This window comes from Ursus maritimus, unplaced genomic scaffold (genome assembly GCF_017311325.1).
Source record: "Ursus maritimus isolate PB19 unplaced genomic scaffold, ASM1731132v1 scaffold_9, whole genome shotgun sequence".
NCBI classification, from domain to species: Eukaryota; Metazoa; Chordata; class Mammalia; order Carnivora; family Ursidae; genus Ursus; species Ursus maritimus.
Genome location: NW_024427107.1, coordinates 33416911 through 33432438, shown reverse-complemented (window position 1 = coordinate 33432438; position 15528 = coordinate 33416911). Strand labels below are relative to the sequence as shown.

The 15528-nt window shown below is 36.8% G+C and overlaps 1 protein-coding gene across 1 annotated transcript; it reads left to right on the top strand.

Moving 5' to 3' along the window:
- The first annotated feature begins 641 nt into the window (after positions 1-641).
- Positions 642-14907, top strand: SLC7A13 (solute carrier family 7 member 13). The gene is given in 9 exon segments (XM_008689173.2): positions 642-1060; positions 1062-1557; positions 1560-1670; positions 5907-5967; positions 5969-6036; positions 11289-11315; positions 11318-11617; positions 11620-11658; positions 14570-14907. Coding segments are annotated over 9 exon segments (1446 nt in total). The 5' UTR covers positions 642-1000; the 3' UTR covers positions 14854-14907.
- The last annotated feature ends 621 nt before the right edge of the window (positions 14908-15528 follow it).

Here is a 15528-nt window from a genome sequence, read left to right as displayed (position 1 = left end):
AGATCTATACAGTATTTTTAGTGGATTTTCTTGGATGCAATCTGCCAGAAAATAGCCACAACCAAAACAGAAACATAAACAATTTTGTTTTCATTCATTCTTAGAGGATAATTTGGAAATAATTTATTTCTGAGGTTGATGGTGTACCCCAAGCTTACAAGGCTTTGGAGATACTCAGAACAATGCTTTGCATTGTAAAATCGATGCATATAAAAGCTACTAAGGCCCAGGCCTTGCTCAGATGTTCAGAAACTTCCTTCCCTCTGTTTGTGGGGTCAGGCTTTCTCTTGTACTTCACGTTCACATCTTTCCTGCGTGTGACCCAGGTTACCAAAATGATGGCTGGTTAAGGGACAGTCTTATGTTGCAGGGCATTTCACTCTCCCATCTTATTAATTGGCTTCCATGAGCTGATGGAAGGTAAATACTTTGTTTCTTGAGAGCTTGATAATAAAAAATGGGAGGAAGTAGGTTAAGTAAGAGGAAAGTAAGTGAGTTGATTCCTCAATGTTTATGGGAGGAAGTCAATAGATGCTTTCCAAAGTTGAGATATTTATGAATAAAAGTCTTTTCGTATTATTTAGAGTTATGGAGGCAACTACCAAAAAGAACTAAAACCATACATAAATGGCTTGTTTCCAGAGAAAAGAACTAGAATGTGTTTGGGAAGGAGTGAAATCAAGTAAGAAGCTCCTGTGTTTTGTGGTAATAATGTTTTTTGAAATTCCTTTTTTCCATCCGAATGTATTATTTTGATAATAATTAAGAAACAAATTAAACTGAACACCCCCCCCCAAGTAACTTTACACTATTTTGCTTGGATGTATCACATATATTTTGTTAATGATTGAAAATAGGCTATATTTAACAAGGTGGAGCAAAAAGGACAGCACTGTTTTATTTCAGAGAATCCATGAACATCCTTTTCAACAATATGGGCAGAAAAATTCAGAAATTATGATTTATATACATTTTTATTTTAAAAAATATTTTAATTACAATGGATAAAGGGAAGAAGATACAACTCAAGAGAATGTTTGGATATTGCTGGGGCACAAGTGTTTTTAATCATTAATATAATTGGCACAGGATTTTTTGTACTGAAGTACTCTTGCATGAATGTGGGGCTCTCCCTGTGTATTTGGGCTGCCTGCACCTTGTTTTCCATGATGACCACTCTCTGCTCAGCAGAGATGGGTATAACCTTCCCACACTGTGGAGCTCACTACTATTTTCTCAAAAGATGTTTCGGCAACTTGATCTCTTTCCTGAATCTCTGGACAGCTTTGTTTCTGGGGCTAGGGTTAGCTGCCAGCCAAACCCTACCGCTTGCTGAGTATAGCATCGAGCCTTTTTATCCCAGCTGCTCTGCTCCAAAGCTGCCAAAGAAATGTCTGGCGCTAGCCATATTGTGGACTGTGGGAATTCTGAATTCTCACAGTGTGAAAGAGGTGACTTGGCTTCAGACAGCCAGGCTAGTGCTGAAAATGGCCCCAGTCGGCCTTATTTCCCTGTGTGGAGTGGTACCGCTGGTGAGAGGAAGGAAGGAGGATGTACAATCTTTCAGAATTCTTTTGGTACTGAGTTTCCAGAAGCCTCCCAGTTTATAGAAGCTGTTTTCCAAGGATATTTTGCATTTTCAGGCGGGGGATGTTTTACATTTATAGCAGGTAATTACCAATTCATTGAGAAAGAAAATCTCAAGTCATGACTTACTGCATGCAATGTGAAATGTACATCTTTTTTTTTTATATTTTGAATTTTATTTTAAATACATGATGATTCAGTGTTTATTCTCCTTTCTTACTTTCTAAATTGAGTCAGAATATGGCAGTCTTGCACTTATCTCCCAGTCTTAATGTTTTCCCCCATTCATTCAAAAGTGCTTATTTTATTGAATGACTTCTTTTTTTCAGCTTTCTTTTCTGGGCCCACAGATATGGGATCTCCATGCTAATCTAGTTTCCTTTCTGTTAATGGATGAATTCTGGGGTGGTGGACATGTTCCTCAGGAGTGATCCAATGCCAGACTGTGTTTGTGTTGTGAGTGGGTGTGATACACTTATGCTCTGAAGTATTTCTAAAGAGAAGAGAATCGTAAATATAATTGCTCAAAGGCTGGATTTAACATTCTTCCCTTCAATGTCAAGACAAAGGTTTCTCTCTTCATTTTTGAAATCAGCCTCTTCCCTGGACCCTATTCTTTTTTTTTTTTTTTTTTAAGATTATTTATTTATTTATTTGACAGAGAGAGAGAGACAGCCAGTGAGAGAGGGAACACAAGCAGGGGGAGTGGGAGAGGAGGAAGCAGGCTCCCAGCAGAGGAGCCTGATGTGGGGCTCAATCCCAGGACTCTGAGATCACGCCCTGAGCCAAAGGCAGACGCTTAACGACTGAGCCACCCAGGTGCCCCCCTTGGATCCTATTCTTTCCCTCTCACTCCTCAGAGATCGTCCCTATTCGGTTATTTGATTTTTTTTTCAACTTTAATTTTTTTGCCAGTTCTTTTCCTTGACATGTCAACATGAAGTAGGCTCTACTCTTAAAACACATATTTCCTTTAATCATAGGACCCTCTGAGTCACTGATATGTCCATTATGCATTAAATAATTTGGTCAGCAAGTATCTTTTTAAACACTGACTATTTTTGAAACCCTATAGTAGTGCCTTAAGATGAATAAGATATATTCTTTACCCTAAAGAGGCTAACAGTCTAATGGAAAAGGCAATATCTAAATTTTTGTCTGACCTTTGCCACTTATGAGTTGTGGCAAGTATCTTCACCTCTCTGGACTTACTTTTTTTTTTTTCTCCTTCATCTGAAAAATGGTCATTATGATTTAAAATCAGTATAACTCTGTGCTTATAAACAATGGGATGATGGTATTTAAAAGTGGTTATAAGAGAACAATGTGATTACTGTGAGAATTCAGTAAATGGTAAGATCACCTTTTGTTGTGTTATCAAAAAGGTGGCAATTTCACTGAACTCCAAAAATTCCGGCAGCGGAGCATCTAGGTGGCTCAGTCGATTAAGCGTCTTTCTCCAGCTCAGGCCATGATCCCACGGTCCTGGGATCTAGCCTCGGCATCCAGGCTCCCTGCTCAGCCAGGAGCTTGCTTCTCTCTCTGCCTGCTGCTCCCCCTGCTTGTGCTCTCTCTTTCTCTGTCAAATAAAAAAATACAATCTTTAAAAAAAATCCAGTGGTAAAATAATATGAGTGAAGCTGTGGAGACCAGAAGTATGCAGGTGCAGATAAAACACAGCATGTAACCTTGGGTGATTGCAAAACGGTTTCCATCCAATGAGCTGGTTAATGGATAGGATTACTAAGGCAAGTATATAGAGAGAAGTAGAATAAAATGGCATAGGTTGGAGACAGATGACTGGAGAAGGCCAACTTTTAAAGGGTAGGTGGAGAAAGTCGATGAAATGAAGAAGCCAGAAGAGGTTGAGAGAATTATAAAAGAAAATCACTCTATGCTCCAAAAAAGAGGATGTAATCAACATGGTGAAGGGCTTCAGAAGTTGAGGAGTGTGAGGATTGAGTAGAAGCCATTTCACTAAGTCAGAAGTCATTGGTGAACTTTGGACATGAGAGGAATGTCAGTCTGCATTGACTTAAAAAGTGAAGTGTTGAGAAAAGAAAGCCATGATATAAGATTATTCTTTTAAGCAGTTTGTGACTAAATGTACCACTGCAATTTGAGAGGCTAGCATAATTAGCTTGACTTTCCCTTTCTCGCTCACACTTCGTTGCTCTCTCTTATAAGGATAGAAGAGATATCTCTGGCTTCTGTTTTATTCATTTTGTTCCATTGCCAGAGATGTTTCACTGCTAGATAATTTTTCTCTGATGAAAATAGATTCACAAAATTTACTAACCTATAAACTATTACAGAACACTTCACAAGCAGCTGGCAGTAAGCAAAAGCTGGAGGAATTTCAGTGTATGCTAGGATTGTTAATTTACTTAATAAACTTTAAGTATAGCTAAGTTCTAAGTAACACTTTTACCTGTAAAATAGTGATATGTAGGCAGCTGACTAAGCATATTGTAGGAACATCTATCTTCTAATTTCAAGACCAAGGATATTCACTGTCTGGCTGTTATAACCTTGAATTATGTTATGTTATGTTATATTATATTCCTTACTCTCTATAAATCTCATACATAATAAGAAAGAGTAAAAGGCCCAGAGGAAAGTGTAGTTAATCCTAAAAGTTGCCTTTTTGCTTGTTCAAAACCTTTGACTGAAAACCATAGTCATTAATAACTTATTAATGTGCTAAGCTTTTGATTGGAATTTTATTGTCCCTATATTTTCCATTCTCCCAAATATGCCAGTAAGGAAATGGAAACCTTGACAGCCAATAAATTGTCCAGAAGCCCACAACTAGTAAATGGTTCAGGCATTATTTAGCTGAGAACATTGGAATTCTTTACTCCTTAAGCTTTTAATCAGCTCATATTAGTGTACACCATGGGTATTACATTCCACCTGTGGGCAGACGCAGATGAAACAGATTTGACATATGTCAAAGGACAGATATTTATTAGTCAGAGGGATTAGGCTTTAAGTAACAGAAACCCACACACATTGGCTTAAACAATAAAAGAAGAACTTGCTGGAAGAATAATGCTGTATTTCAAGGAAAACATGAGCAATTGATCTTCATGAGCAGCAAGAGTTAGAGAAGCTCTAGGTCTTAAAAACTAGATTTATCAGCCACCTTTCTTTTTTGCTACTGTTATGTTGCTTTTTTCCTCTTTCTCTCAGTTTTGTTGACATTTGGCTCAAATTCTTAAGAGGAATCTTCTTGTATACTGGCAGTGATTGGCTTTCAGTCAGTCAGAGGTCTGTACTTGGTTCTATTACTGGTAGCCAGGGCACAGGGTCACATTATATACACATAACTATAACGTTCAATTCTTTATGTCAGGGATAATTTTCAGAGAATGGCAAAATTGGGGAAAATGGTGTGACAAATGGAGCAATATTTGAGAATAAGACTATCCTAGAAAATCCATTACCTATGATGCTAAATCATGACCTCTTTTCTTTTTTGCACTTAATACTGACATTAAGGGAAGGCAAAGAGCCTATAGGAAAAGAGAATTTATGACTGATTCTTGTACTCTTTTCATATATGCTATGAAAATGTGTACTAGGACAGTTTTGCTAGCCAAGGAGAGCTTCCTCTCTTATGTTCCCAGAAGAAGTTATGATTTCGTTTAGATCTGAAGGAAGAGTAAGTGTCAGCTCAGCAACTAGGAAAGGGAAGAACATTTCACATGGAGAATGGGTACAGGGGCTATGACACTTTTGAGAAACTGAAGATGGTCCCCTTTGCTATGACACAGATAGCAAAGGGGATCATCAAATTATCATATAATATATTCTCAAAACCCTTTATCTCTTTTCATATGGACATTTACCTCAGTCACTATTATCACTTTTATTTATGTGATTATTTAATTCATGCATAGCTCTTTTTGAGGTTAGGCTTCCTGTTTGTTTTTGTTCATGATCTTATTCCACTACCCAAACTAAATGCCTTGTACCTAATAGATGAGGCTGAAGACACAGGTAGGCTCCAAACCACACAGGGTCCTATGGACTCAGCTTTGATTTTCATTCTTGTGACTTTCTTCAGAAGTGTTACCATCTCTAAGGAAAATGAAGAAAATTTCCCCCCTTTTCTGCACTTATCACCGAGCTCTGAAAGGCCATAGTCGTGTAACAGTTCACTAATGTGTTTGTGTGTATGTGTGAATAAGTGTGGTGGTGGCCTGTGCATGTTGGAAGAATTCAGCCCAATAGTTAATGAATGAAGAAGTTTTAGAGATAAATTTAAGACATAATTTCTACCCATTGTGATTTTGCTCTTTTATGTGTTATAAGGGAGTTGAAGAAACCCAGAAAGACAATTCCAAGATGTATATTTACTACATTACCTCTGGTGATTCATTTATCTGCTGGCTAATATTTCCTACCTGACTGTTCTGACACCCATGGAAATTCTCTCTTCAGGTTTGTATGCAAGTGACTGAGGCAATAAATAATAATAAGGACAGTAGTGGTCATCAGTATCACTTTACCAGTCACACTGCCGTTTGTTTTTCATTATCTTATATAGAGAGTCAACTTGTAACCTTCAAAAATAACGAAGGGGCCAAAGATTATGATTTGGCCCTTCTCTTAGGAAAGAGTTTTATAGTTAAGTATGATAATATGGAAAGCCATATTCCTGATGATATGGAAAATACATATATGTAATGCTGACATATGATACAGACAAGGTTCAAAATATTTGTATTCCTTTCATGATCTTTCCTCACCAGAGTGACACTATGTAATCAGTGCTTTGGTCTATTAAAACTTCCACCACACTGATTTTCTAAATGTTCTTCTACATGAGATAAAGAATGATAAACTTGAAATATGGGATATTGTTAGTTAAAAGAGTAGATGTTAATGGCAATTGATGGATGTAATTAATAGTATTAATAGGTCATATAATGTTGTTTCTTATAAATGACTCTAAAATTTATGGTGGCAAAGGGACCCTGAACATGTTGGAAATATGAAATAAAGTTCTGAGATAAACTAACATCCAGTACCATTAGGACTAATCTCTTTTGAATAGCTATTACTGCTCTGGTATATCTTTGAGGCACTGGAGGTAAATCTAAGAGAGGCTTAATGTGAGAGTCCTAATACACTTTGCCTCCGTTCTTGCGTAACTGCCATGCAAGAAGCTGCCATATGCATGGTATCAGTGTTGATTCACGATGGTCTAGCTCTCTTAGGGACCTGTGAACTAGATATGATCAAGATTCTGAGCATTTGTGGAAACAAACCAAATGCTAAATTGTATAAGAACAAGTAGTGATTTATTAACTACTTTGATTATGTAAAGAATAAAGTTACAAAATTAATTATGGGTGTGGTCAGGACTGCTGATCAGCTGACCCAGACGTTACGGTTTATTGAACCTGGCATCTGTTATGACTGCCAATGCTATGGTCATCCTGGTGGTTAAAAACTACTGTTATCTCATCTGGTATGTCCTGATAGCTGCAGCAATTTTATGGGTGGCACAATTGTTCCACATGTGTGGAAGACCCATGAAGTGTATTGACCATGATGCTTGTAATTTGGTTTGTAATGCTTACTCTTCTAGGTGTATAATCCTTAGACCGTGTTTAGATTTTGAAATAATTTTCTTTTCTTTTTTTTTTTTTTTAAGATTTTATTTATTTATTTGACAGAGAGAGACAGCCAACAAGAGAGGGAACACAAGCAGGGGGAGTGGGAGAGGAAGAAGCAGGCTCCCAGCAGAGGAGCCTGATGTGGGGCTTGATCCCATAACGCCGGGATCACGCCCTGAGCCGAAGGCAGACGCTTAACCACTGTGCCACCCAGGCGCCCCTTGAAATAATTTTCTTGAATTCAAATATCCATCTTTTATTATATTAGGAATTTAAATTAAGAAAATAATCAGAGAGGGGGGTCTGGGTGGCTCAGATGGTTGAGTGACTACCTTCAGCCCAGGTCATGATCCCGCAGCCCCAGGATTGAGTCCCACAGCCGGCTCCCTGCTCAGTGGGGAATCTGCTTCTCCCTCTGACCCTTGACCCTCCCCCCCTTATGCTATCTCTCTCTCACTCTCTCTCTCAAATAAATAAATAAGATCTTTTTTTAAAAAAAGAAAATAATCAGAGCTATACACAAAAAATGTATGCATAGGAACAACCATCATAGCATTACATATGAGACAAAAAATTAAGGATCACCAAAGTATCCAGTAAATTTGAAATAAATAATTGATGGAAATCCATATAATAGACCATTCTGAGCTTTTTCAAAGATCATATTGTTATGAATATTTAAAGTAAAGGGACAATGTTTATAATGTAACAATGACAGAAAGGCAGGATCTACATTACGATATAAAACAGAAAATAAATAATTAATGGTGGGGATCTGCTGGAATGATATTGTGGGTGATTTTTGTTTTATTCTTTTCTGGATTTCCCAAATTTTCTTTAATGAACTGCATAATTTATATAGTGAAAGATAGAAATTATAAAGAAAGGAAATAGATTCCTAAATTAAGGAAATTTAAGGATTAAGGAGTAAATATTTTCAATCAAATGGGTGTATTTAAAAGACATGAAAAGTTCCAAAGGAACATAGAATTATCTAAGATATGGTGTGAATTAGGTGCTACATTTTCTTTGATGAACACTGAAAAAAATTATACCAAGTTGTGATACATATTAGATTCTGTCGTTTATATGGAGAAAGAACCAGTGCTATTAATCATGCAGTGTTTTTGCTTGTATCAGTGTTAGAGCTCTGACCTGTTCCTTTGCTGATTGTTCTCTTAGAAGAAAAAAATAGCCATAATTTTGAATAAGTTTTATAACCCAGTGGGAAGGATGTCTCTCTAGAATGAGGTGTGTGGAAATGTCATAGTGAGAAACCCTGGTTCCTGGCTTTTCCAGCTTGAGGATTTTAATGTTATTGAAGTCCTGCTAAAACACTGCTGACAAGGGTGCTCCCATTTAGTGTTCTTGAAAGTTCCATGTTATCATTAAAACTAGAGAATATTGGCATGGGAAGAGATAAATCTTTTTAAAAATTTTTATTTATTTATTTATTTATTTATTTATTTATTTATTTTAAAGATTTTATTTATTTATTTGACAGAGAGAAAGGCAGCCAGCAAACACAAGCAGGGGGAGTGGGAGAGAAAGAAGCAGGCTCCCAGGGGAGGAGTTGGATGCAGGGCTCGATCCCAGGACCCCGCGATCATGCCCTGAGCTGAAGGCAGACGCTGAACAACTGAGCCACCTAGGTGCCCCCCCTTTTTTAAAATTTAAATTCAATTAATTAACATACAATGTATTATTTGTTTCAAGGTACAGGTCTTTGATTCATCAGTCTTATATAATACCCAATGTTCATTACAGCACATACCCTCCCCAATGTCCATCACCCAGTTACCCCACCCCCCCACCTGGGAAGAGATAATCTAAAACAGTAAATTGTATGGGAGCAGAGGCTAGGAAGGTTTCCCTGACCTGAAACAGCCTGCAGGTAGCTGGCCAACCAAATATGGTTAGAAATTTTGAAAGGAAAGTGAAAATGTCAGAATCACTTACTGGTGAGTTGGTACAATTATTTTTGGAGGGTAATTTTGTAATATCTTGCTTATCTAAAAATGTATTACCTTTTGACTCATAGTCCCACTTCTAAGAATTTACTTTAAGAGGAGAATTGCACAACTACCAAGACCTGAAGGCACAAGCATGTCCATTAAAATACATCTTGTATTAGCAAAAAATGGAAAACAACTTAAAAATACAATTGCTAAATAATTTAATTTACAGTTGTATAATAGAATATTGAGAATTCTTTAAAATACTTAGATGGATGCATATGTACTAATATGATCAAGATATACTGGAAAGTAAAAAAAAAAAAAAAGAAAAAGCAAGCCCTAAGTGTGCCTGAACAGACACACACACACACACACACACACACACACACACACACCCTACATACCTCTCATGGATGCTTATATATGCATAGGAAATTTCTGAAAGAATATCCAAAAAGATGATAACAGTAGTTATATCTGGGGGTGCATGAATGAAGGGTTGGTGAGGAGAGAGACATTTACTTTTTACTTTACATTCTTCAGTATTATTTATTTCACTTTTTACCAAAAAGATATATAAAGAAATTTTAAAAGAAAATAAATGACATGAGGAAAAGAATAAAAAGAGAAAAAAATGATTTGTGGAATAGAGATAAAGATTAGTAGCAGAGTTAAACTAGAACTTCATCTAATTATAACCAACTTGGTTTGTAGAGTGTACAACAGGAAATCGAAGGAGAACAAGGTCTTCACTACTGGAAAGAAGTATTTCTGAAATGTGTTTGAAAATGGAAAATGTGTGGAGGTATGGGTGTCCAGGAGGAACAATCGATAATAGCTTGTTTGAAATGAACAATAAGTGAGGCAGGAAATACTTTAAAACAAGACTCAACATTATAGGATAGCATTGGAGAAAAAAGTGAAAATAGCACTTAAGGCTGTTTAAAATGGATTCAAAAGTAAAGATTTTTAAGAACATGAACCATTGATGATAATTTAATTTTGTCATATTGAAAAAATTTTACTATTTGTTATAAGACATTTTGTTGATGTCCTAGAGGCAACGTTGGCACCAGAGCAAAGCCCCAGAGGACACATACTCCCAAGGATACTGGGTCTTGATGTACTCATTCCATTGAAAAACTGAAAACTTATTTCCTTGTATCTGAATGATCTGTCCTAGCTTATATCTATGTAATATGAATTGGACTCAGATTCTCATAAACAATGGATGCATTTCTTCATCAACACCATTTTTGTCTACTGACTTATACTGAAATAGTGTTTATAAGATCTCTTCACCTTTAAGTAAGAAAATCAGAATATTCCCTAAGGTTGGTCAACAGGAGGGTTTCTCAATCTCAGCACTAGATTCTGGACCATACAATGTTTTGTTGTGGACGGCTTCCTGGCCTTGTAGGATGTTTAGCAGCATCCTTGGCCTCAACCCACTAGCTGCCAGTTGTAACCTCCACCTCCCCACTTGTGACAACCAAAAAATGCCTCCAGATATTGCCAAGTGACCCCTGAGGAGCAAAATCACTTCCTATTGAGAACCATTGGTCTATAGTTTAGACAAGCACCCAAATGTCATTAGTATTTTAATCTATGTGTAATTTGTTTTCTCTGTCTAAAGGGTTGATTTTTAAATTTCTATTAAGTATTTCAAATTGCACCATGATATAGGGCCTTTGTAAGTCTCATTCCTTTGTCAGCAACATTGCACTGTGCTCTTTTGACTCTGATTGCAACCATTAGCACTCTGTAAACTCATTTTAGAAAATCAGCATGCAATCATCAATTCAACCATCCATTTCACAAGTATTATTGAAAACTTAAATAGTAGTTTTTATAGAAAACAAATGAATGATCCTTGCCCTCAAGAAGTGAAGTTTCTGGACTGCTGGGGACGATGTGTGAGATGATAACCATTAATGATACAGTGTGACAGGGCTAAAATGGACATATGCATATGGTGTTAAGTCCATGTAAAATGGACTTTTCTTAATTCCCTTTTGAATTTCCTGCTTTCATTCGGGAATAATCTTTAAAGGTTTATCATTAGTTCTGGTTTTTAATACATTGTCTTTTGTGTGCTCTTATTTTTCTGTAGATGCTGTAGCTATCATATGGACTGATAGAGTTTCCCCTCATTAACATGGGTTATTCCTTTTAGTATTTCTGCCTCAATATTTAGCAACCTTCTGGTTAATGTATTTGAATCCTCAAGAGTGACATGTATGGTTGGCCAAGAGGGCCAACTGCCTTTGTTATTTAATATGCTTAGTCTTAACTCCTCTCCATTTTTATCAGTGCTAGTACTTGTCACTATGGCATCTGTGGTTATTGTCTCTACAAACCTAATCGATGTGATAAACTATCTTTATTTTGTAGTTTCTATTTGGTCTGTATTGTCAATGATAGGAATACTAAAACTGAGATACAGGAGCCCAATCTACCTTGACCTTATAAGGTAAAAGTGAGTTTTCTAATTTTTTTCTTTGTGAAATAAAATATATCGGGTGTAACCGTATTTGAAGACTATATTCAGAACATCTGTGAGTAGACCTTTTCACTACTAGCAAACCGTGAAGTGCATAAAGGTAATCTGGTCTTAGTTTTCATTTTTATTGGGTAGATTTCACTCAGTCTAAAATCTCCTAGGTTCTATTAGGTTTATTAAAGAGAGGGTAGTCTTCTGGGTGGTTAGGTTATGAGCCTTTTGGCCAGAGATTATTTTGTTTACCATTGTAGCTCCCTACGCACGCAGTATCTTGCACATACAGGGTCAGATTTAGCAGGTGGGAAATAGAAGAGGCAAGTGCTGCTGTGGGGTCGTAAGTGATAGCATTTCCTGTCCTGAAACATCAACTCAATTTGACCACCAACAAATTCCATCCTTTCTACTTTACTTACTTTAAACTTACTTTTAGTCTGGATGAGGAAGATTTGCTTTTTTTGTTTTGTTTTGTTTTTGTTTTTGTTTTTTGTTTTCTTTACAGGAGAGCCCTTTAATCATTGAAAAGGAAATAAGCAAAAACTTGGCAGCATAAGGATACCATTGGAGAAAGGTGGCCTTGATGCTGATTATCAGAATAGTCCTGGTGGACTAGGCATCATGTTAAAAGCTTTGCTTGCATGATGACATTTAATCCTCTTAGTAAGACAAAAGGCGGATACTACTCTTTTTTTCTTAAAAAGATTTTATTTATTTACTTACAGAGAGAGAGACAGCGACTGAGAGAGGGAATACAAGCAGGGGGAGTAGGAGAGGAAGAAGCAGGCTCCCAGTGGAGCAGGGAGCCTGATGCAGGACTCCATCCCCGATCCCAGATCCCAGATCCCAGATCCCAGAACCATGGGATCACGCCCTGAGCCGAAGGCAAACATTTAATGACTGAGCCACCCAGGCGCCCCGGGCAGATACTACTCTTATCCCCATTTTATAGATGAGGAAACTGGTTTAGAAGAGTTGTTACTTGGCCAGGTTCACACAGCATGAAGTAGAGCCAGGATTGAAATCTAGGCAGTCTCTTTGGAGTGTTTGCCTTTTAGCTCATACAAACACATATAAGAAATATATAATATAAGAAATTTAAGAAAGAACACAGGGAAAGGGCACCTGGGTGGCTCAGTTGGTTAATCGTCTGACTCTTAGTTATGGCTCAGGTCATGGTCTTGGGGTTGTGAAATGGAGCCCTGTGTCACACTCTGCACTCAGCGGGGAGTCTGCTTGGATTCTCTCCCTCCCCCTCCCCTTCTGCATCTTCCCCTGCTTGTTCTCTCTCTCTCTCTCTCTAAAATAAGTAAATAAATCTTAAGAAAGAAAGAAAGAAAGAAAGAAAGAAAGAAAGAAAGAAAGAAAGGAAGAAAGAAAGGAAGAAAGAGAAAGAAAGAAAATAGGGAAAAGGAGAGCAATGTTCTAACTATCAACCTTGGTTGACTTAAAACCATCCTTCCTTTTTCAGTCCTCCCTTCTACTTCTTCCATCCAGCCGTCCCCTAACTGTTGCATATTTGAGTATCAGTTATTGAGAAGCAACTACATTTTAAGTACCTTACTAGGTATTCTGGGTGCAGAAAGGAAAAGACGTGGCTCCTGCCTTTAGGCAGGGTATAATCTATCTGGACAGTCAGGTGAACCAAAAATCATGGTATGATTATTGCCACGTGATGGCCTCCAGGTATTCAGAAAATACATAGGGAAGGAGGAATCATCTTGTTATTTAACCTCCGATCCTCAGTTTCTTCAGATCTAAAAGGGAATAAGTAATGCCTACCTCCTAGGAATGCGTAATGTATTAAATGAGCTAAGACATGCAAACAATCCAGAGTCTGACATTGATAGGTATCATGATTTATATTATTATTTGTTACATATTTGCAACAAAAAGAAAGGCAAGAGCAACCATAAGTTAATGCTTGTCTTGAATGCCACATGAATGCTCTTTTCTTTTCCCTCAATTATTTGATAATTGATATTGAGCTATGAGATGACAAATTATCTTTCCCAGGGGTGTTTTACAAATTAAGAGAAGATTCCTTTTTTTTTTTTTTTTAAACTCTACACCCAGCATGGGGCTTGAACTCACCATCCTGAGATCAAGGGTCTCATGCTCTACTGACTGAGTCAGCCAGGTGCCCCAAGAGGAAATTCTTAATAAATTCCACAAGGGAATAACCTTCTAATTAAAGGGTTTCATAAATATGAATATAGCTATATTTTGGGAGTATAGATTCATATCTATTTATTAAAGATGTATCAAAAGTGATTGCCTATTGAACTTTTTCCCTAGGTTGGATAATGTTTGGTGCAGGATACTTAATAATCCTAACGCAGAGCAGTTACCAAGAGTAGGGTTTCAAGTTTTTTGGCTAACACAAAAACAAAAAACCTACCAAAAATAGGGAGAACTATCTTGGCCAAAATTTTTTGTTTTGATTTTTTTTTAATAGAATGAGCCTGTAAAGTTATAATATTTTTGTGCCAATATCTGCCTGAATAACAGAGGGTCTGAGGATACTCTGTGCTTTTGACATGAATTTCCTACTGCCTAGATATTTTCCCAGGAAAATTGTAACTTTCTTTGAGCCCTAGGAACTCCCTCTTCAGGAATTCATTCCACCTAGATCAGAAGATGGTTCTCTTACTATCACATGATCATGATTATCTCCACTCATGGACAGTCAAACACGACGTTCATTCCCTTCAACCAATAATACCCTGAAGATGAAAGTCTTGAACATTCTAACTACTAAGCCAGATTTGGCTAAACTCAGATAATTTAGCCCATTTTCTGTCATTAGTTTATATCTTGTTTTTTGTTTGTATAACTATGGAGATACTTTATATGGGTTTTCATATCTTATTGTTTAAATTTTGCCCTTTTTTCAGGTGTCTTTTCCATTCCATTCCATTCCATTCCATTGGTAACAATGGCCATCAGCCTACGTTTGGTTTTGATCCCTTTAGTGAAGTCTCCACATATACATTATATCTACGTGTGTCTCTTTGTTCTCAGTGGACTTCTGTTTTACATACCTTTAATATATTTTAAATTGAGGCTGGTTTGGTTTGAGAAGCAAACATGCTATTTACAATTGCAGTTTAATATTTGCATCTTGATGTGTCTGATGAACAGATGTCAGAAGCAGAAACTGTTAAAAAAAAAAAGGTAGCCTTTTAAACATGCCAAATTAAAAAAAAGATCAAGCACATGATGGAACGTTAATGATGAAATGCCCATGGTAACTTTCTTTCTCCAATAAAATAGTGTATAAAGAGATGCCCATGATAGTACTTAGCTTTCAAACCCACGCAGAAATCATTGTATAACTAAAGCTCTGTTTTGGTTTGCCTTGCTTGATACATTGATAATATTTTTCCCTCTTTCATTTTTTTTCTGCACCCCAACATTTTACTACTGAATTTGTAGTGACTTTGTGATAAAATTTAGCAATTAAAGTAAAAAAGCATTCTTTTCATCATTCTTGAATCCTACTGGTGCTGATTTGAAGATAAAAGAATAACACCATTTGTCTTATTAGCTTTTCGCTACTAGTAGTATTTTTTCAACCTAAAAGTTTATTTTGAAGCATGGGTTTTAGGTTATTTTCCTTTGTACCCCTTCCTCTGAATTCTGAGGAGACTTAGAGTACAAGTTTACTACGTCTTCATTTGATTAAAATGTGACTTACTTACAACTATGTAGTTGTGTGTATAAAGTGTGTGTAACTGATGGCAGAGTGGACAGTAACCCTGTCATGGCTGATTTTTCTCAGCTAATTCATGTACCCTATTTTTTTTTTTTAAGATTTATTTATTTATTTGTATATGTGTGAGAGAGAGAGTGA